This window comes from Falco biarmicus, chromosome 2 (assembly GCF_023638135.1).
Source record: "Falco biarmicus isolate bFalBia1 chromosome 2, bFalBia1.pri, whole genome shotgun sequence".
NCBI lineage: Eukaryota > Metazoa > Chordata > Aves > Falconiformes > Falconidae > Falco > Falco biarmicus.
Genome location: NC_079289.1, coordinates 102,796,570 through 102,820,168, shown reverse-complemented (window position 1 = coordinate 102,820,168; position 23,599 = coordinate 102,796,570). Strand labels below are relative to the sequence as shown.

Sequence of the window (23,599 nt, the reverse complement as noted above, 5' to 3'; positions counted from 1 at the left end):
GTTGGCTGGGCCCCTGGTTGCCCTGCATGTGCTATGTGATGGCACTCAGGATGATCTGCTCCATATTGTTCCCCAGCATTGAGGCCTGGCTGGCAGGCCTGTACTTCCCTGCATCCTCCTTCCTGCCCTTCTTTTAGATGAGCACCATACTGGCTAACCTCTGCTCTTCTGGGATCTCCACGGTTAGCCCAGACTCATGCTAAATGATTGAAAGTGGCTTGGCAAGCTCTTCCACGAGCCTCCTCAATACCCTCAGGTGGATCCCATTCAGCCCACAGACTTGTGTGTGTCTAAGAGGTGCAGCAGGTCACTGACCATTTCCCCTTGGATTATGGGGGCTTCATTCTGCTCCTTGTCTTCCAGCTTGGGACGCTGGGTATCCAGAGAACAACTGGTCTTATAATTAAAGACTCAGGCAAAGAAGGCATGAAGTACCTCAGCATTTGTTACTATGTTTCCCCACAACATTCAATAAAGGATGGAGATCCTCCTTAGCCTTCCTTTTGTTATTAAAGTATTTATAGAAACATTTTCTTATCATCGTTTACAGCAGCAGCCACATTAAGTTCCAGTTGGTCTTTGGCCCTTCTGATTTTCTCTCTGCATAACCTCATGACATGCTTGTGGTCCTCCTCAGTTGCCTGCTCCTTCTTTCAAAAGTGATACTCACCCATCTGTCTGAACAGAGCGCTTTGGCTGGAGCTCAGGACGAAAGGGAATCTTACCCACCGACTCGTCTTTTGGCACATGGGGACAGCCTGCTCCTGTGCCTTTAAGATTTTATTCTTGAATAATATCCAACCTGGACCCTGTGGCCCTTCAGGCCTGCCTCCCAAGGGACTCTGTCAACCAGTCTAAGAAGTCTGTCCTCTGGAAGTCCAAGGCAGCACTTCTGCTGACTTCCTCCTTACTTCTCCAGGAATCAAACACTCAATCATTTCATGATTGCCATGCCCAAGTTGGCCTCCAACCATCACATCACCCCACAAGTCCTTCTCTGTTCACAAACAGCGGGTCCAGCAGGGCACCTCTCCTGGGTTGCCCCACTGACAGTCTGTGTCAGGGAGTTACCTGCCACACGCTCCAGGAAATTCCGAGGCTGTTCGCTCTCTGCTGTGGTGTATTTCCAGCAGACAACTGGTAAGTTCAAGTCCCCCATGAGAACAAGGGCTAGCAATCATGAGTCTTCTCCCAGCTGCCTGTAGAAATATTTCATCTGCCTCTTCATCCTGGCTGGGTGGTCTGTAACAGACTTGCACCAGGATATTTGCCTTGTTGACTCTCCCCCCAGTTCTTACCCATAAACACTCAACCCTATTGCTACCATCATTCAGCTCTAGGCAGTCACACACTCCCTAACATACAGGGTTCCCCACTGCCTCCCCTTCCTTGCCCACCCCTTTTGAAGAGTTTCTAGCCATCCACTGCAGCACTCCAGTTGCACGAGTCACCCCACCATGTTTCCATCATCACAACTATGTCATAGTTTCCCCGTTGTACAATGCCTTCCAGCTCATCCTGTGTGTTGCCCATGCCCATGTGCACAGGTGTAGATCACTTCAGTTAAGCTGTTGATCCCACCACCTATAGGAATTAGGGCTTCCGCCCTTCATAAGTGACCACTCTTAGGCCCTTCTGCAGCTTCTGACAGATCAACAACCCTTGCATCTTTGCTGCCACATGGATCTCCATCCCTACCTCCACTGAGGTGGCAGACTGAAGGACCTTACTAGCACACCATCCCTCAAGCACCAGCATGCTGCTCCCAGGCTTATCTCTCGAAGCTTGGTTTTATCCCTTTCCCCCTTCAAATCTAGTTTAAAGCTCTTTCAGTGAGCCCTACTAACTCCTGTGCAAAGACCCTTTTCCCCCTTTGAGACAGGTGTACCCTGTCACCAGCACGCCCAGTGTTGTGTGAACTGGCCCATGATCAAAAACCCCAAAATTCTGCCCGTGATACCAGGCTTGCAGCCAGGTGTTGATCTGCTGGCTTTTTGTTTATTCCCTCATCATTCCCTGCAACTGGAAGGATAGAGGGGAAAGTTAATCGTGCCCCTGATCCCTCAACCCGTTGTCCCAGAGCCCTGAACACTCTCTTGATTACCCTAGGACTTCTTATGCAGCTTAATTGCTGCCTCCTGAAAAATCACCAACAGATAGTAAACTGAGGGCCATACCAATGTCAGAAGCTTTCTCTTCACATCTTTAGCCTGGGCCCCAGGGAGGCAGCAGACCTCTGTGAGAAGCGGGTCCAGTCTGCATATTGGGCCTTCTGTTCCCTTCAGAAGAGAATCAATCTCCTGTGACAATGAGCTGTCTCTTTTTTCTTCATGAAAGTAGTTTTGATGCAGGGCATAGGCCAGCTTAACCTCGACAACATCTCCAAGCTAGCTGAACCACCATCCTCATTATTGTTCAGTCCCACTTGCAGGGCCTGGTACCTTTTATGAGTGGGCACCTGGGGAGGTGGGGTAGTCACAGAGGAGATGTGCCTGCTGCGCTGGGCAGGAACTTATCACCATTGCCCTGGAGCTGCTCACCTTGGTAACAGAGATGATCATTTATAAAAAATTATCCTCTTACAGCAAGAAAACAAAGAGACTAAAGCCAACCAGTCTCTCACATTTACCTAAGGCTCACTTCTCACCTGAACATTTTTCCTGTCTGTCTTCCTCAAGTACAAGGGAGGAAACATAGAATGGTGACGTTACCAAGCATTTCTGTGGGAACTATTACCAGGCACACATGGAAATTCACAGTACAGTAAAGCAAGAAATCTCTTCGCCTTCTTGTCCAGATGCAACACTGACTACTGCACTAAGAACGGTAACTGGAAACAACTATTTTGCGGGTTTTTATAGCTGCAGCATTGAAAGTGAAGTCAGTGACAGAAAAAAGGCCTGATTTTGGCTGCTCTTTTTATTACCACTCCTGACTATAAACATGATCCAACATTTTATTTTTATCCCAACTCAACAGAAATCTTACGATACAGCAGCAATAATAGATGGGTCTTCCGAGAAGGATGATTCATAAATGTCAGCTGTATAAAACGCCATCCACCTCTAGGCACAAAACAATTTTGAATGCTTGGTAGACAAAAAACTTCAAACGACTCCTAGTACTTCTCGTTTACGCTCATTTTAACTGCAGCTATGGCAGAACAATAAAATTACTAGTAATGCCTGCTGTAGAAGTGTCAGCTAAACCTCAAGACTTAAACCACCTTCAGTTCTTCTTCTTCTTGCACAATTACTGCATCCCACAGGACCCCAAAACTCCCAAGCTTAAGCACAGCGTATAACCTTACACACAACGATGCTCTATTTTCAGGGCAGTTTCTTCCTATTTCAGGATGAACTTGGAACAGCAGAAGTGCAGAAAAGGACAATTCCCACACTGGCAGGACCCTCACCTGCCTTCAAAGTTGACATGCTTATTTATCTCACACCCCCAAAACTAGCTGCATGTGGTCTCTACTATCCAGGATGGCTTGTATACGATCCTATTCACTTCTTATGTAGCAGAGATCTCTGAAGCAGCATGTGCACACCTGACAGACTGGGACCACCTCAGACCCATGCACCCTTCTCTGCCACCAGGCCTGTACCCATCAGAGCACATGACTGATGCTATTTGCCTCATTTAACATTATCATAAAATATGGAGCAATACCCTCAATGTATCACAAGTGCTGAAGCCACAAGCAGAGTCTCATGTGACACATTAAAGCCTAAAATGAAAACACTTCCTATTCGTATTTCATGTCAGATAGAGTGCCGAGATTCCAACATACTTCGATGTAGGAGTTCAGCTACCACGTCAAACATTTCCCCTGTGTCATCAAATTTCAGATCTGTTTTTTCTGTCTCTTGAATCACAAACAACCTCAGTCTAGGTTTCACTAGGCTCTTCAAATCTAACTGGAGCAGATGGACAGTGTCACAGACAAATATAAACTGATCATGACTACTGTGTAAAGCCCTTCCCTCGGTCTCTTCACTCTTACAATAAGGTTCAGTATTGATGGGCACTGTTGCATTAATAGCTTCACACTATTCATACAACAGCAACTACATGAACTTGAGTTTGGAAAATTTCTGTTCCCATGAATTTGCAGAGACCAAAGATCACTCTCTAGAGAACCAACTTCAGACCAAAGCCAGTAGCTCTAGCTTTCATTAGAGTTAAGAACATCTCCCTCCAAAATGGGCAGTACATGTGACTTTCCATCTCGTCTCCATTCAAGAACAGCAACTCAACATTTGCTTTTTGTCAGTCACCTCCATGCATTCCCCTTTGGCTGCAACAACAGCAACTCCAGCAAACATCTGAAAACCATGAGTAAAAGTAATGCTTTGGTGACAGTATTTGTGCATCCATTAAGGTTTATTATACTTTTGAAAACATTGCTTTCCTTCTGCAAAAGAAAAGCCTGCCAGCCAGATGTAAGCTGACATATCCAGCTGTTGCTCTTCATACTTTTACAGCTCCAACCTTTTCTCATTTCTAAGGCCTTGACATGCAGCAGAGCCCAGCCTAGCGGCATCTCTGTCAGCCTGATTTATTTGCAATTACAGTTAAGACAGAAAGTCTCTTCCAGTAACAACAATGACCGAGGAAGACACACTGGAAATTGGTGCTCCAGTGGCTGGACACATGTGCATGCCGTACAAATTCACAGTTTCTGTAAGTACATTCAGCTTCAAGACATGCTAAAAGCATAGTCAACGCAGCACATTCTTTAATTATACATGGTCATTTATTCCATCTGCAAGACCAGATTTGCAGTTGGCACTCATTTAACTTCACTGTTTTAAGTATCTACCATTGGAATACCTGATACCTAAGTTGCAGTGAAATACTTCACACAGAGAGAACAGATCCCACAAAATGCACATTTATACCTTACTCCCAGCAGACTAAGAAGTGAAGCTCTCTTCTAGGTGATTAAGAAAAAAATAGCATGTTTAGCGCCAAAACAGCAAACTGGGACGATCACCTAGATGACAACTGACCATGGTGTGTTCTTCTCGCATTGCATACGTTGATTGTTTTTGCACTTCCGAGCATGTTGGGAACTTTCCCACATCGGGAAATATCTACAGCAGCTGTTGAGGGAAGACATTGCAGCTCTGTCCAAACATCTCCTTTCAAGACCTTTGATCGTTAAATTCTTACGGAATGCTACAAAAGACTTCCATAAAGGGGCATGAGCAAGTTGCTCATCAGAAGTTTTTGAAATTACAGAAACCATGACAGCTATATTCCTTCTTAATTTTACATAATAAGCAAATCAAGAAAAATCTAAAATGGCAGCTGGAAACTCTTAACAGATTGTCAGTTTAAGAAAAACACAAGAAAAGATAAGTAGTATCTTAATTAGTTTACTAAAAATTCTGAAAAATACATGATGCTAGAGCATTACCATCAACTCTTCTGCAAGCCACCTGAGCATCTGACCATAAATTATTTATATATGGGCAATTTTAATAAAAGGTGATTACAAACTACCTCAACTAAAACATAACATCTAAGCTGTGCTGCTAAATCTGACCATTGTTCTTAGGAAGAAGTAAAAGATAAAAGTTTAAGAATAATTCAGAAGCAGAAGACATAACAGTGTAGTACTGTATAGTGAAGTAATTTACCAGCATCACAACTTTCAGCAAAAGAACACAAAAAAATACAGATACACTCTTGGAAAACTTTAACAGAGCTATATAGGGTAGGTTTTATTTATTTTTCCAATTGAGTAACATTTTCATTTTCTAGTAATGCTTTTGTTTGTTGGGTTTCCCATTGAGTGCTGGAGCATTCAACCCCACACATGCACAGTCACTCTTAGGATTTTGCCTGATGGCATGAAGCTGACATTACATTTGCTTGTGCAGACAAACCGGCAGAGCAAAAAAAGTCACATCTCTATTATCTGAGCTGCTACAATCCACCTTTCATTTTATTACTCCAGAGGTAAGCCTTAGCATGGTATTAGCAGGGTGAAAGGGCGGGGGAAGGGGAAAACTGTGACAACCCCAAACTTATGTTTTCTACTCAAGCTAGCAAATACAAATTCAGAGATACTAACGAGCCCTGTCCATCTGACACTCCCTTCAGACAGGCACTCTACAGCTAGCCATAATTAGCATTAGTTATCTTCAGTATGCATACACGTCAACATACAAGCACACTGTTTGCAACCTCAACAGCCCACAGTGCCATCTCAGACTGTTTGGATTTTACCTACAACAGGCTTTGTACTTCCACCCTATGATCATTACCTCTTTTAGCAAGGGTCTTCTTATTTTCACATCTATGAAGCTGTTAATCTTTTCACCAAACAGGTAACAAGGGAGATGACTTGGCAAGGATTTTAAAAAAACAAACTACAAGAAAACTAAACAAAAAAAATCCAAGCAAAACTATATTGCTCATTTAACTTGCGCTAGCCTTTAATTTATCTGAATTTCATTAGAGATTCCAAATAGTCAGCACTCGGGGGGGGGGGGGGGGGGACCCAACCAAAAAAAAACCACCCAAAAACCACAAAACCACAACCAAAAACATACATGCAGATGTACTGGTTAGGCATTGAGCTTTGCCAGCTTTAGCCTACATCCAAATATATCATAAAAACCCCATCAAAATGTTCTTAAAACAAGCACTTTGCAGCCAGAAGAGAAAGCAGCAGCTACCCCAAAAGAGGCAGAAAACTGTTTCTTGCTCTTGAACTCCTTTAAACAACAAAGGCCACAACAAACCCCTTGAGGTTAGGGAGGGATGCTCAGGGAGCCTGGGTCCCAGCCACATGCCTGCTCAGCACATTTCCTCAGTGCCAATCCATTTGAAACAGCGGATGTGACTGTACCCTCGAAGGAATGTGCTTGTGGATTACATGAAGGAGTCACTAAGTGCTTTGTAAGAGATATGGATTGCTTTAATAGGTCTTTCCCAAATGGCCACATACCATTTCTTGCCCCCATTGAAAGGAAAGAGGTAAAAAAACCCAGGGTTTTTTTACCTTCAAGCTGAACTTTTCTTTTTGCAAACACTATTTAAGACCATATCCTCCCCATCCCCTTCATTTGGAGCCGTAACAGAAGGCCAGTAGTGCGTAACCGCAGCTGCTGGCCACAGATGCAGAGCCCAGGCAGCTTCATCACACATTATACACCTGTATAGGTGGCACTGGGAGACAGGAGAGGCAGCAACGCCCTGCGTTACAGCAACCGGCCACAAGGAAATTTCCAAAGCAGCCTGATACTCACATTTTTCTTTTTAACGTGCAGCTAGATTTCTGACTACAGTTCAGCAACTACACTACCTTAGACAAACTGAGTGTCCCTACAAGCTGTCATGGCTGGAAGACATTGTCCCTCCCACCACCTCTGTGGCTATGACTACATTAGACGTGGATAGGACCTGTGGAGCAGAACAGCTGCATTTCCACCCATCCTTTGTGCATTTCACTTATTATCACACCTAGCCCAGCTACATGGTGTGGGTGTCTGCACGGGGCCAGCACGTTTCAGGCACGTTCCTGGACAACATTTTCTGGTTGGGTTCCAAGTGTGAAAGAAGCCAGCCCACGCATCCCAAGGCCCCCATGCAGCACAGTGCCGAGCCCAGCGAGTCCGCCCATCAGCACCTCCTTGCACAGACTTGTGATTTGAACAGAAATGTTAATACCGATGCAGTATAAAGCCATGAACTTTAACCAAAAGGGCTCAGACTCACTGAGCTTCCTGAAACCAACCCACCCTGTACCACGACATAAACCTACTCCACCCCCTACGCCCATGTGGCGTAGCCACTTCAAGGCTTAGCATGCCTTTTCAGTGAAGTTTATCAACTGATACCAGCACATGCACATAGCCAGACAAGGCTCAGCACGATTGCTTCCACCTCCCAAAAGGCTCTAAAAATAGGTGCACAAAATGGACATCCTAGTCCAAAAGTACTAGGCTTATGGAACCTGGTGTGTTTTCTTTGCTCACTTTTGCAAAGTCATTAAAAATAGCCCACAGACCTACCAGCCCTGCTAGCAAAGCGACAACTACTGCCTTGTAGTATAAACTCATTCAGAACTGGTATCTGTTGGCAGTGGGGGGAGGTCGTCTCCCTCAAAGCCACTGCAACTGTTCAAAGCTGTTAGGAGTGCCTCACCTCATAAAGGTATGAAAGCAAAGCTGACAAAAAAATGCAGCTAGTAGAGGAATTGTAGTGCCTTGCCAGAGCCTCCTCTTTGGTCCAGCATCACTTCCCTAGGAGAAGGTAATCAGTAGACACTCACCCCCACTTCAGGAGAACATCATCTTAAGAACTAAGCTTCACTAAGAGAAAATTGTTTCCTTCTGACACCTCAGAAAAATTATCTGTGTGGGAACTGTATGTGCTCGCACACAAAGGGAAAACAACAATCCAAGTTGAGTACACCCACATGCTATTTGCAATCAGAAATTAAAGCAGAATGGCAGAAATGTCATCCCTGCGGAGGGCTCAAGAAAGGTGCTTCTGGAAGACAGTCATGGCATGTAGCAGAAACCCGTGGCTCACACCACAGCTTCAAGGAGGAGGACTGAAGGGAGACAGAGGCCAAGAAGCAGGGGAAGCAGGGGCAGCAGGCAAAGCGACAGTGCAGAGGGCATGCCAAGCGGACTGAACACAGATCAGTAAGACTTTCCAGCATCAAAGCCAACACAGGCATATACTGAACATCACCTTTCCTAGTGATACTTATTGCAAGCAAAGCATGTAATTTTAACTCATCTTTCCCGTCTCCTCCCATTATTAAGAACTGGGAAGAGAGAGAAATTCACTCTGAGACATAGGTGTGTCTGCTAACCCAACATTAACAAAATATTTGTTGTATGTGTACCTTCAAGTACCATTGGGTACATACTTTGAACAGTTTCAGGCAACCAAATCCATTCCGTAACTCAGAATTAGTTCTGCAGATAACTCCAGCTGCTAAATGCATCATGGCGGGGAAAGTGTTCAGGGTTTATGTACATACATCTAACAACTCACCTGGGAACAACAACAAAACCACCCACAGTAATTACCACCATTGCATAAAAGCATGCAATTTTATTAAAAAGAAATAAACCTCTGTGTATAACAAATGCAGTATCTATATCCATGTCTACCATTAGACAGCCTATTTCTGCCTATTTTTAAACCAGCCTATTTCTTCACACAAATCGTAACATTCCTTGCATTAGCATGGCAACAAACTACAAAATTACAAATTTACTGAAGACTGAGGGGACAGTAGAGCCTCACTGAGATGAAGCAATCTTATTCCATATGACAAGCTCTCCTTCATTAATATTGCATTTTTAACTATATCTAAACAAAATTTCATTTTCCCAACACACTCATGGTATGCTGTGAGCAATTTCTCAAAAAATCCCAGCTGCCTGTTTTAAGTGCCAACAATCCAACAATTATGACAAGCATTTCTGAACACCTAATCAAAACAACGCACACTGTAGAACTGCATTATTTACTCTGTTCTGCAAACACAAATTCATAACCAGTGTGCTGCTTTTGAAAATAAAGCCATTATATCCTTTCCATTTCTTGGGTTGTTTTGTTTGGAGGGTTGTTGGTTTGTTTTTTTTAAGTTATATTGAAACTCATGCAATTAACTTGTCAATTGTTGATTTACAAGCCATCTGCCCACTATTGTTATTTGTAAGGGCATCTAGCTTGCATGCTTAAAACCAAATCTAGGCACAGAATATAGCAAACACCATGTACTGTACATAAACCTGGCTAAGACCAAAAACAAAAATACCAACGACATTTACTATTCTGGGCACCAGAAACACTATTTAATACAATACACCTGATCTGACAAAGACAGAAGAATCAGTCTGGGATGTTTCAATAGTATTTTTAAAGTATGTCAGAGAGGGAGTTATGAAGGGGTGGGGGAACACCACGAAAACCACACACACGAAAAGCCCCACCAAAAAAGAACCTCACCAATCAAAAAAATCATTGTTTTATTTGGTTGTTTTGTTGTTGTTGTTTTTAATTAAAAAGCTTTAAGTATCATAGGAAAAGACAGATGGGTGGGAAAGTTTCTAAGCTGACTGAACCAAACCACTAGCACAGATCTGTACAAATATGTTTAAAAAGACAGACAAGGTTTCAGTTTAACTCTGTAGATGCTCAACCCCTACTTCACCTCTACACTCTTTCTGTCTTCTGTTCTTGATACTCAGTGTTACCAACTACAGAGATAAAGCCTCTCTGAAAGACGTAAGGGTGTTGCCAGAATACCAAACTTGCAAACGGTGATACCTACCTCCCCCCACCTCCAATTTAAACAGTCTCCAAAGTAACATGTCTAGCAACAATAAGCATTACTTTAAAGGAAGTTCTTCAGAAAGTTGTGCCCTCCCCAGTTTCCTAAAGGAAAAGGTAAAAATCATACACAGCAAAGCATCTCTTACAGACTTAAAAAGCCACATCCCAACAGGGCACCCTTCTTGCCCCAGATGCATTTTCTCCTTTCAAATCACAAGGGGACATGGCACACACGATCCAAAGCCTTCAATGTTCTCGACATTGTACCAGTTTAGATGCCCTAAGTGATTTGACTGCATAGGACTGAAAACAGACACTTCCCAATGGAAATTATATGTGGGTTTGTCTATGACATATAATTGAAGTAATGAGAACCGTTGGCTAAAAATACTCCCTCTTTCTTTTCTAAACATTTTGACTCAAAAACCCATCCATTCTGGATTTCTGTATCACCTGGTTTAGCTAGAAAACTTGGTATCCTATGACATATGCTGTTAATTCAAACAAAGCAGTAGAAGGTTGAATCTGCTAGGTACGTGTTACCAAAATCTACAGTGGTGTCATTAGGAAGTGCTAAACCACATAAAGATTGATTAGCAATTCTAAGGCTTTCTCCCTACTTTTCTATTTGATTCTTGCAGCAGACTGACTACATTTCCAAAAACACTTAGTAAGTTGTTTACTGCCTCTTCCCACCAACTGGGGAAAATTATTCAGCCTGGTTTTCACACCACACACCACAGCAGCATATAAAGTCTTCCCATTTTAATTCCTCTGTTGATCACCTTCAGGCAGACCAGCAGTTTGGCTGCTGACATGATTAAAATTAGTCTTTGAATTATGAAGCCAGTGACACCACATGGTTCTCAAAGATAGCTGGGGCGAGAACTGAGGATGGTGAGTGGTGTTTCTTTGGAGCATTTTTTGCTGGGTTTTATTGATTTATTTATTTTTTACTAGATGAACCTTAGACTGCATTGTTTCTCCCGAAACAAAAATTAAAACTGTTCAAGCAAAACAAAAGCAGCTCAATACAAAAAAAGACCTGACAAACAGCAATGACCCGAAGACAAATCTAACAAGAATTCCAAAGGAGTTTATTGACGACATGGTAAATAAGAACAGGAGTTTCAATTTGTGTGGAAGACACCCAAAAGCCCTCAGGCCCTGGGGGTATGGCTCCTGACAACACCTATCAGCCACACTGGGCAGAAGATCTGCAGAACAGCACCAGAACCACAGTGCTCAGCAAGGGGAGGGAGAACCCAAAAGGTCTTTGAAAAAGGCAAATAAAAGAATTCAAAGCAAGTATTTCAGACAAGCACATTATGAACAAAACAAATGATACTCGGGTGGAGTGGCGAGATAAGCAAAGAGACCCACAATTACTTCAGTTTTCTTCCATCTCCCCGGACAAGCTCACATCTTGCCAGAAGCCTCATGCCAGGAAGAGCTGCTGGCAGTGGAGGCAAGGGTACTGAAATTTAACTTGCAGATTGCTCACGTGCCCAATTCCTCAAGTTTTAAATGTTTTCCTTACCCAAATTCTTCTCTGTAATTAAAAATAAGTAATGGATGTAAACAAAGCCTGTGCTCCAGCTTAAACACAGCACTCCCCAAAGGCTCATGTGGCCTTTTACACCAGCCTCAGCTGTTGCAGAAACACTTGGGAGCTATTGCTCCTAAGATACATTATTTAGTGATCATCGTCCCAAGGTTGTTGGTTTTTTTTTTTTTCTTTTGCAGGCTCAGACATTTAATAAATGAAAAGACTTGAAATGCATTAAGTATTCCTTATCTGTTATGGCCATTTACAGCTCGAGCCAATTCCTTAAAAACTCTTTCCTTCCTTCTTTAAAATTTGTTGGGGAGAGCCACAGAGCTGGGCTGAATGCACAGAGGAAAGACAACCGTAAACATACAATCCAAACTTGCTTGGTCCTACCCAGCAGCACAGGAAATAATCCCAACCAGCCCAGCTTGCCAGGTCTTTTGTTTCAGCAGGACCAATAAAAAAAAAAAAACAACACTATATCCTTTCTTTCAAAAGGTTCAGAAAACTTGTAACTCGCTTTTTCTTGCAATTTAACAGTAAGAACAGGCATTTTCCAACTGTTTCATTAAGCAGTTCTGCAAATATTAATGCATTTTTATCTGTGAAATCCCAAACCATACTAAGCAGTTTGTCCCAGAAAATGCTAACTCACAACAGGTTTAAAAAAAAATAAATAAGGCAAGTTTAAGGCTTAATTATGTTTTGATAACACCAAAACTTTATCCTAAAATCAACAAGCAAACACCTTCAGCTGTATTTGCCGTCAGTGTTAGTGTCTACAAAACTCTGCACGACCAGACACTGCTGTATTCTCCTCGGGGTGTGTGTTTCAAGACACTGGGAGTTCCCCGTGGGTACAGATTTTATATCCCATGATCTGAACAGAGCGTATCTGATCTGACCTCCTGCACATCACAGACTATTACATTTCTCCCATTTACCACGATGAAGCCAAACATCTTGTATTCATCTCTTTAGAAAATTGGTTGTGCGGTCTTCACATCTGGAGGCAAAAAATATTATTCCCTCCCCAGCTTGTGCCAAGCCCATACTGTTAAAAACATGTCCCAGGTTTCCTATCTGAATGCCTTCCAGACAGCAGCACTCGGCATGCCTTTCCTTGCCTGGCATTTCCTCTTTGTGGAGGGCAACTAAGACGATATTCAGTCTTCCTTTTGATAAATTACTGGTTGTTCTTCTCATCTAAAAATTCCAGCTCTGGAGGTAGAACCAGAATTACTTATATCTATCAGAGCCATTAACATTCCTGTCCCAGCCCTCTCCTCCCTGAGCCCACATGGGCTCAGCTCCCCAAAACCTTACCTAGCACACAACAAGGTAACCTCAAATCCATGCCGAGGTTACCTAAACTTGCTGCTCAGTTGCAGCGTGTTGGGGGGCAGGAGGTCATGGCAGAGGAGCAGCCCAGGGCTGGGAAGCCTTGCAGAGCACAAGGTGGGTGCCCCTGGCTTGGCCCAATGTTAATCCTTCCCATGGCCCATTTTCCATATGGTCTCCAGGCCTCAATGTCCCTCTTAAAAATGAGGAGGCCACTTAATTACCAGCCTCAATGTCAAAACAGAAAACTCAGACCCTTGCCCACTACTACCAAGTCTCACAAGTCAAAAGCACTGTGTAAGTCACATTTTTCGTCCTTCTGCTTATCAAAGAGTAAGTAACAGCCTTTTGTTACTCCACAGTTTTCTTTTAAGCGACAAATTAATTAAAGCTTTCTTTCGCTTATCAGTTGAGAGACAATTTTCTTCAAACACAAACATTTATGCATGCATTTATATTCCAGCACAGGTAGCCCGACTCACACTAAAGGAGACAGTTCAGATGAGCCAAGCAACATATGAGTCAAGCAACATACGACAGCCCCCATTTCCAGAGCCTGGGTCTTGACTTTCAGTGGTTTTGCCCACTGCCCACAGAAGTTTTGTTAGATTTAAACAGAAACTTAGTAGTGTAGAATTTGTATTGTAGCTATAGTTTAATTAAATCTGTTTGACAAATCCTAAGTCTCATTTAAATACGTTTTCAGAAATAGTTTAGACTGCAATTTCAAAGCAAAATGCTTTGATTTAATTTTACCCCGCTGTTTATCAGAAATTACATTTTGTCTCCAAACTCAGCCGTTCACGGGATTTTCTTGCAAACAACTTCAGAATGAATTAGCGCCTCTGCCCAGAGGAAAGCCCCATCCTCATCAGAGCAGGAGCTTAATGCCTGTTGCCCATGGTGTGCCAGCAGCTTGGTGCACGGTGCCAATGCAAATCGATACCATAACCCTCCCTTCCCCACCGCACAGCAGGACTGCCCACCACGGGCACCTACCCCTCTCCCACCGACCCACCTCCTCTTTACCATTCACCAAAATAAAACAGTCTGTGACCCAGTCAAGCAAGTGCTGATTTTTATCAGTGTCAGCCTCAGCCCGCATTCAAACAGGCCAGCAGTGACAGGTGGAACGCTTCACCTCAGCAGCTCAGATGTGATCACAATTATGAAGAATACTCTGCACGTGGAACAGGAGCAACTGGCTTTTCAAGTGTTAAGGCTAGCAGGAAAAAGGAAAAAAATCCCCAGAACTTACAGTACCACTATAAGAAATGAAAGACAACAATGCCGAAGTAGAAACAAATATAAACAGAACGGAAAGAGACTGCCAGTGTCCAGGTCCCCCTTGGAGACCTTCAGAAGTCTTCAGAACTCCCTCAAACACACATACACTCTGGATCCTCTGTTTTGATCTTTGACTTTTTAGGCTTTCCAACTCCCCTTCTAACTCTCCTGTATAAAATTTAAACAATACATTCTAAACAGGGGAGGGGGGGGAAGAGGCCTGCATATTTTTTTTTTTAATTATGTAAAGCTGATGTTCTCATGTAAGTTGTATTCTTCTGGATGCTGGGGCAATCACTCATCTGCAAACTGTTCGCAGTAAGTTCTAGGAGCTACACAACACTGAAAGGAGGACAAGTTGGAGTTCCAAAATTCACAGTTTAAAAAGTTTGTTGTTGAGCAACTTCAGATCAGCAGTCCCCTCCTAAGACTTAACGGAACCGAAGACAGAACTGGCAAAATGGAACAGTGATGAAGTTAGGATACTGAAAGACATGTCATTAAAAGCAATTTTATTCCACTTCACAGTTAAGAGAAGTGGGCAGAGGACAGACAAGGCACATACGGCAGAGCTGCAGATGAATATCAAACAAGCTTCAAAAGAGCCCAAGAGCTTAATGCATGCTACAGGTCTAGATGCTTACTAATGCTATGCACACACAAACCCCCTCAGTTCCACACCAATACTCTAAGCACTCAACAATTAAACTAAGATCAATCATCATTTAGTACATTCAAATTTACAACACCTATAAAGAAAAAGAAAAGGAAAATACACAAAATAGTAAATGCCATTTTAAAGCCACTGCCTTTTTCTTGCATTAACAGTTTTATTCTCTTCCTTTACCTTCCCCTAGATAATAATGTATTTTTTACTGTTTACATAAACAACCTTACAGGCATTATATGGGATCTACATTGAAAAGAGCTTCCCCCCCCCCCAAGAAAAAAACCCCACCAACCCAGCCCCAGAAGCCATGACTTAATTTATGAGTAGCTTCAAAAATTAACTACAACAGAATCAAACTTTTAACAGTAACACGTGGGGTGGGTGGGTGTGTCTACGTCCCCATGTTTTCAGGTGAGATACAGGGATCAAATGCAGTTTTTCAAGTTACCTTTCAAACGGTAAGAAAGCAGAATGCAACAGAAGTACTGTATATTCCAGTACTCAATATTCCAGATCCAAAACTACAGCTACAAGTAAATTCACATAAGCACAGAAAGAAGGTAGCTGTTTAACTCAGACCTGTATCGTGGCACCTGACAAAGCAGGTAGGAGGAGGAAGGGGGGTGGGGGTGGAGGGGAAGGCCCTTTGCAGAGACCATAATTTAGAGAAAAAAATCAATTTTACAGGGTCAGAGCTTCAGAATGAGTAATCTCTACCTTTAAAATGTGCTGATATGGTAAGGGAAGGTTTGCTGTGTGCACAAAAAGGATGCCGTAGCACAACAAGGAGATTGTAAATAACTCCAAAATCCTGCCCCATCTCCATTTTTTTTCTACGTGTGCCCACTGCTTCTAAATTTTGGAGGTGGCTGAGGAGGCAATTTTCACCCCTACCACAAGGAAAAAAAATATTGGTATATTTCAATCTATTAGCACCAAATAACTATTACCTAAATTTGAGCTATGTATGTGTACACTCCTCTTCCATAGTTCCAAAAACCTTCAAGTCCAATATTAATATAGTTCCCAAACAATATGGGTTTTGCTCCCCCCTGCCCCCACCTTAAACCCCTATTAGACATGCGTTTTGTTTTACTAACTGCAATTCCAAACAGAAATTACATAAATCACACTACGTATGTAAACTGCCATACTAGATCACACTGGTAGCCTGTTCTGAAAAGAAGCAATTTTTAAATGCTTTTACTAACAGGTACAACCAGTTTTGCCCCATTCCTGTCATATGTTATCTGTTGTGGTTGAATAGATAAACTCTGCTCTGGGGGAAGACAGACCAGAAAAGGACGAACAGAGAATTTCTATCTGGATTAGCTCAAAATGGGTCAGTGGGATCTGAATGGAGTTATCCATCCCTGAATGCAGCTCCTTGGGGATTTTTGCCTTTTGCAGAGACTTGACACTAACTTTTAACAATCGGGAACCAAAGAGAGCTCAGGCGCAAAAAGACTGCACCCTGCTGCAGGTCACCAGAGGAAGGCAAAGGACACCTTAATTAAATGCTATTACACAAACTTCTGCAAATGTGGTTTCAGAGGTTGACACTCTTCCCCAAAGAAGGTGCCTGCTCTTTTAGCTAGGCCAGTTCGACTGCTTGTGGCCTTTTTCTGACTCAGGTCTCCAAAGCCAGAAGATGACACCTACTAAAAAATGCACAGCTCGTTTCTTTCAACACGGCACAGGATCACAAAGCCTAGAGAGGGGTCAAAGAGCACTGAAGAAGCTGAACTTACAAAGCGGTGGCCACCAGTGGAAGCAGGAAGAGAACAGTTTTTAGCAGCTAGCCCTGAGCTAGGTCAGTTGCCAGCCAAAGAGCAGTGTTTAACTACTGTCTGAAAGGAGCAACCAGATTACAAAACCCACAAAGCTCACTGGCTCACCTGCTCCTCTGTTTAAAGCTCGGCTGTCCCCCAGTTTGTGAAATGCCATCAGCTGACCAGAAGGTTTGTTTCTTTTGGAACTCTTCATATATCACTGCAATCTATGCTTATCTTTGAGTATTAAGTCCTCGGGAGAACATCAAGTTCTCCTGAACTTGCTGGGAGGACAATCAAGAAAATACCCAAAGTCCTGCTTCTCAGCTGAAAGAAGTCCCAGTGCTTACAAAGTTGTTACACTGGGAGCTGCAGTAAAGAAACCAGCAATATCTGTGTCTATCACTCTCTCCTGTTTCTATTCATTGATGCAGGGCAAGAAACCTGCAACGCACAACTGTGGAACAGTGGTGTCCTTACCATAAGTAGCTGGTTTAAGGTTTTCCACCCTTCTAAAAAGCATCACTTATTTTAACCTCTTTATATTCATACACCAGCATGTGCCTGTCACCTGGAAAGAGCCACTGCAAGATACTGGCATTAATCACACACTGTGGAGTGTACTGCCCTTTACCCATATTGCCATCATGTGAAATTGTGTCCTGTAATTATTTGAATCATTGCAGTGTGGTGTTGTTTCTTTACTAAACACATATATACATACACACTTATGTCATTCAATTTGATCCCCTGGGTCATTATCCCCATTTACTTTGTGTCTCTTTTCTTACATTACTAAATTCTTACCTAAAGAGACAGCAAATTTGGTAACTGGAGGCTTCTCCAGAGCTTTTGGACTGTACAGCAGAGCACAACAAGATCTGATAATCAGGTAACTCTCTAAAGGCTTTTAAATCAAAATGAACAAAACAACAAAAAAAGACAAATATCCAGATTCCTGAACCAATGTCACATTACAAACAAGGGCTACAATCAAGGGCAGAAAAGTGACGTATTTACAGCTGAAGACTCAAAAAAACACACCAGCCATTACTGGTTGATATCCTCAGCTGGTTTGGTATCACCAAAGGGGATGGAAAACATGTTTTCAAAACCTTAACTGTAGGCATTTCTGAAGGAGAGTCAGGGCAGGAGAGCAGGTTCCAGATCAAGTTGTGAGAAGGGCTCAGACCGACTGCACTCAGCTTTAAACAAAAATAAAAAGCGGGTCAGAGCAAAAGTTTGACTCCTCTGAAGAGGAGTCCTTTATCTCCCAATCATTCCAGGCTCGCGCTTCTTACCAACATTGCTTTTAGCAATTCTCAGTCTGGCAGCAACCGTTGTAAACTCTCATTGCAAAAGCATGCTCTAACAGTTCACCAAGCTTACAGAAAGTCATTTGGTATTTTTTCAATTTGCTTTACTTTTAATCTTCTTACACCACGGGATATTTTTTTTTCAAAATCCCCAGAATTTAAATCCAATAACACACAGCTTCTAGACTTAAGTGTTAAAACCACACCAGACAGTTCGCCTAACAATTTCAATGAACCTATTACCATATGTAAACCCAATTACATTTTCATCAGTAGCAGTCTAGAACTTCCTTCATTGCCTGGATATAAGGAGGCATGTAAGCGACCATTGGTTTAATACAGCCTATACACTAACATAATGTATATACACAGATGTACACGTGTGGTGATTCTAATGTCACACATTCGATATGCAACTATATTGGGGATCTCTACATATATTTGCACACATATTGACACATCAGATGACTAATGCATTACATGTATGCATTCATGTGTATACACACACGGACATTTGATAGGTATGAATGGGTTTTTATTAAACCCAAATACAATTTTTTCAACTCTTGGTTATAACATATTTTTTTGGAAGATGTGACAGATGTCAAAATGACACTCATTCAGTGTATTCAAGATAAGGATGTAAATTAAGCCCTGAGACACTGCCTTACAAATAATCAAATAACAGGTCAGGATGCGTTTCAACAGAAGGCTGAACCAACCACACCGTGGATGGAGCAGCTTGCCACCCAGCAAGGTTACACAGGCTCTGTCCTTGGAGCATCGTTTTCAAGACCCAACTGCAGAAAGCCCTGAGCAGCCTGGTCTGACCTCAGAGCTGGCTCTGCTTTGGGCAGGGGGTCAGACCAGAGACCTCCTAAGGGATCCTATGATCCTATCTACTGATTTCTTGATCAAGTTTCCACACCCAACAGCTCGTGTTAATAATTCTACTAAGTCGCTAAAAAAATTATTCTCAAAAAAACAGCTGCCAACTCATCAAGCAGTTATGTGAAGTTACTACGCTCTTAAGCCATTTTGCTAAACTTTGTATTGGAAAAGGGCGGCCAGTTAAAAGAAACTGTCATACCCTTTCGTCACGTAACTTACAAACCAAACTGTTTATTATCCTTTACAGTTTATTAAACATAAGCAAAAAGAAAGTCACAAAAAGACATCAAAGATGACCTATACTTATTGTAGGTTTGCCATAAAATTCAACAATGATTAATTAAAACTGATCAAGAAAGATCACTTGCATCTGTCACACAAAGAGTTCAAGGAGAAAATAAAAAATACATAAAAAAATCTTGTCAGCTTCCTCATGTTTTTATACAAGTTCTGTGAAAAAGCACAGCAGCTGACCACTTTTTTTCCCCCCCCAGGAAAGACATTTGGAGAACACCAGTTTCAAAACTGTCTGTTGCTCATTAATCAAACAAAAGACAAATAAGAAGCTCCTTTTTTTTTTTTTTACTGTTTAATTTGCCCACCTGGCTGCCAAGGCTCTTGGTTCTGGTGTGCCATCAGGGGCATCTGCCCTGTCCTGCCCTGCTTACCCACATGGCTGCTGACCCCAACACGGCAGCATTTCAAATAGGAAGTGCAAAAGGAACCCTTCATCACATGCAAAGCCTTTGCCAGGGGAATTCAGGAACGGAACAGATGGGAAGAGAAACCCAAAGTCTGTAATGGAAGTGAAAGAAAAGGCCTCATTCGTTCCCATGTTGCACAGTCATTTCTAAAGATCTGCCTGAAAACTAAATAATGAAAAAACAAATACTTGGGGTCATCACAAAAAAAAAAAAAAGATCAAAATAAGAACACATAAAACACTACCTTACCCAGTTTAAAAAAAAAAAAAAAGCGCTCTCAGGTAACACACCTTTTGTTAAGTAACCTTCTGAGGGCCAGCTTGTATGATACCAATGTCTCAACAACTTGGTTTCGGTCAGCTAGTAAAAGAGTCTCGCTTATAAACATGGAGCTAGAGCAGTGACCACAACAAGCATGGCAGTCAGTGTGCTAATTAGGGGAAACCCTGATTTATAAACTGGGATCACTCACACAAATTCACGAGGATACTTACTGTCACATCTATCTACTGAAATCAGACAATTAACAGAAAGAGATTAAATGGAAACATATCTACTGAAGAATATGACAGTTTCACAAATTATGAGAGCTCTTGGCCAATGGATTTCTAAACCCAGTAAGTATGATTCACATGAGTGACAAAAGCAACATGCTAAGCAATCACAAAATCACCAAACATCACTAAGGAATATTTCCTTTAAAGTTGCATAAATAAACATTAATCTACCTGTAATTTTAGAAAGGAATTTTTAATGTGTAATATACAAGAATTTTTTTTTGTTCCTGCTTTCCCTCTTGGTTACACTATTCCCTGTGAAAGCAAAGTACTTTGTACAAAGGTTCTTTGCTGCTCTCCTGAAAGCATTTGTTAAAAACGGCAGGAAAAATGTTTCATTTCAGAAAAGAGATCTAAAAATAATCTAATTCAAGCATCAAAAATTCAAGCTTTAGCATATGAAGACAGTTCAAGTGCAGTAAATGCACACATGCAATTCCTATTATGAAATTTTAGTATTATAAAAATCTGTCACTTGTTCAATACATCAACCTTAGAGTATAAAGACCGACAAATGCCTGATCACAATAAGACCAGGTGTTAAAACCGACCCAGCTATCCAACATTAAAAAAAAGGATAAATGCAAAGCTTCTAATGTTGGTATGGAATGAGATCAAAAGCTTCTGCGGAAACATCAGTGCCCATTTAAGCCAATGTTTTGAGGCAAAGGATGTCTCTGAAAATTCTGGATATCACCAAGGCAGACACCATTGCAGAGGTGTCTGCACGGACTCTCCCCTAAATGGTTTTGGTGCAAAATCCAAACCCCCTTTCTTGCAAGCACCTTCACAGCGGTAACACCTACATCCCCATCTGCAAGGCCAGGGCTGCAGGGACCCGACAGAAACGCTCATCCCTCTGAGGTCTATCCTGAATCATGGTATCAATTGTAAAATCTCATTTTTTACTTCAGCTGTGCACCCAAGGCAGAGATTTCCTTCTACTGCGTTCAGACAACAAGCAGTTGCATCAAGCTGATAAAAACCCAAATGAGTTTTGTAACTGGAAGCTTTAAGCCTCTGAGCATCTTGACAACTGCTCAGTTTGACGTACTCTGCTCAACATTGACAAGATCACGCCTCGAAGCGAGAGCCTGTGGCTCGCAGCCTTGCTGGTGGGGATGGAGAGCCGTCTCCTGTCCTCCGCGGGTACCGAGGTCCCTCCCGGGAAGGGCACCTGAGCCGCAGGCTGCAACCCCCTGCCCAACGGGGAGCAGGAGCTGCAGGCTCCGTTCCCAGGCTACATGTGGGCACCCACCGCAGCCCCACCGACCGCGAGCCCCCCGTGGCGGGGGGGCGGGGGGGCAAGCTGAGGTCTCAAGGCCAAGGTCTGGCAGCCAGGGCCTGAAGGAGACGGGAGATAACTCTCCCCTCCCACACCTTTTTCTTGGGGGGTGGGGAGGGGGGAAGCACCGACACTTGGCCGTGTCGGCTCCACCGAGGTCGGGGGCTGCGCTGCCCCCCGGCTCCCCCCGGCGCCGGCAGGAGCCGCGGCGCGCTCACACCGCCGGCCGGAGGCGGGGTACGGGGGACCCCTCCCACCCCCAGCCCCACCCAGAGGGGCCCGGCGGAGGGTGCCGCCAGGCCGGGGCGGGCGGAGCCGCCCCCGGGGAGGGGAGGGCAGGGGCGGCCGCGGAGGGGCGCGGGCTGCTGGCGGCCGCAGCGCGCACGGCGGCGCCTCTCTGCTGCACTGCAGAGGCGCCATCTTCTCGCCTCTCCGCGCCGCTCGGCACCGGCCGCGGGGGGGCACGGCTCGGCCCGGCCCCGGCCGCCGCCCCCTCCCCGCACACCCCCCCGGACGCCGCCTTCCCGCCTCCGCAGGGCTGCTGCGCCAGCCCACGGGGAGCTGCCCGCCGCCGCCCCGCACACCTGCGCGTAGGTGCGCGATGCGGGGGGCGCTGCCCTGCCCGCCCGCGGCAGCGCCTCCGCCCGCAGCCCGGCTCGGCGCACCCGGCCCCCGCCCCGCGAGGGGAATACCGCCGGCCCCCGCGCCCCCGCCCGCACCGCGCCCACACGCAGGGAAAGTTTTCCCTCTCCAGCCCCCGGCAGGGAAGGCCCCGCGGGACGGACTCGGCCGCCCCGGCCCTGCCTCGCCCGCCGGCTGGCGGCGCCGCCGCCGCCGCCCCTCCCCGCGGACCCCTGCGGCGCCAGACGGCTCCGCGGGCGGCGGCCGAAGTTAACGGGGAAGAGCCCCGCAGCGGCAGCCGATCAGCGAAGGGCGCCGGCCCCGGCGGCAGGGACGGCCGCGGACACGCGTGGCGGGGGCGGGGGGCGCCAGCCCCGGCCGCTCCCCGCCCGCTTCCTCCGCTCCCCGGCTCGCCGTCCCGCTCGGCGGGAGCGACCCTATTGTTCAGCGGCGGGAGGGCGCCGGCAGCCGGGGAAGGAGCCCCTTACACCGGCTGCGTGACGGGGGCCGGCGACTGCCGCCCGCCCCACCCCGCCGCGGGGGCGGCTGCGGGCAGACAAAAGCCTCGGAGAAGCGGAGGAGGACGGCGGGGAAGCCCCCGCCTGGCCGCCCCCTGCCCCGCTTACCTCGAGAGCCCGAGCGGCGCCGGAGGCCAGCAGCAGGAGGGCTAAGTGGGGCAGCATCGCGGCGGCCGGGAAGGGGGGAGGGAGGAAGGGAAGGAGGGACGCCGGCGAGACGCGGCGGGGTCCGGCTGTAAATCCGCGGGGCCGCGCCGCTGCCGGGGAGAGCGACTGAGCTGCGGCGGCACCAGCCGAGCGCCGCGGCGGGGCCGGTCAGCTGATGGCCCGGCCCGCCCCCGAGCGGGCGGTGCGCCCGGCCCGGCGCGGCCCTCCCCGCCCCGCGGAGACCCCTAGCGGCGGCGCCCGGGCGGCGCAGCGCCGGCGGCCCGGCCCGGCCCGCCCTTTCTCCTCGCTGCCCGCCGCGCCGCGCCGCCCCCGGGCCGGGCCAGCGCGGAGGGAGGCCCGAGCGGCGAGAGGGCTGCCCGTGGTCGCGCTCGGCGGCTCGGGGCGGACTCGGGGCGCCTCCCTGGCCGGCCGCAAACCAGCGGGGGGGTTGCCCTCGTACCGGTGGTTCGCGGCAGCAGCGCCCCTGTGCTCGGCCGCCCGGCACCACCGGTAGCTGCAGGAGCCCCGCGGCCTGGACGCGCCATCCCCGCTCTGAAGTGGCGTGTACAGAAACGCAACCCCCATCGTTGCAGGGCGTTGCCGAAAAAACCCAACAAT

The 23,599-nt window shown here is 45.5% G+C and overlaps 1 protein-coding gene across 2 annotated transcripts in view; it reads right to left on the bottom strand.

The window, feature by feature from the left end:
* Positions 1–23,194, bottom strand: part of APP (amyloid beta precursor protein) — a 229,353-nt gene extending 206,159 nt beyond the window's left edge. For both annotated transcript variants that reach the window (XM_056327035.1, XM_056327036.1), the window contains exon 1: positions 22,943–23,194. In XM_056327035.1, the coding sequence (XP_056183010.1) occupies positions 22,943–22,999 (57 nt within the window). In that variant the 5' untranslated portion in view covers positions 23,000–23,194. The remainder of the gene's footprint in view (positions 1–22,942) is intronic.
* Positions 23,195–23,599: the final 405 nt, after the last annotated feature.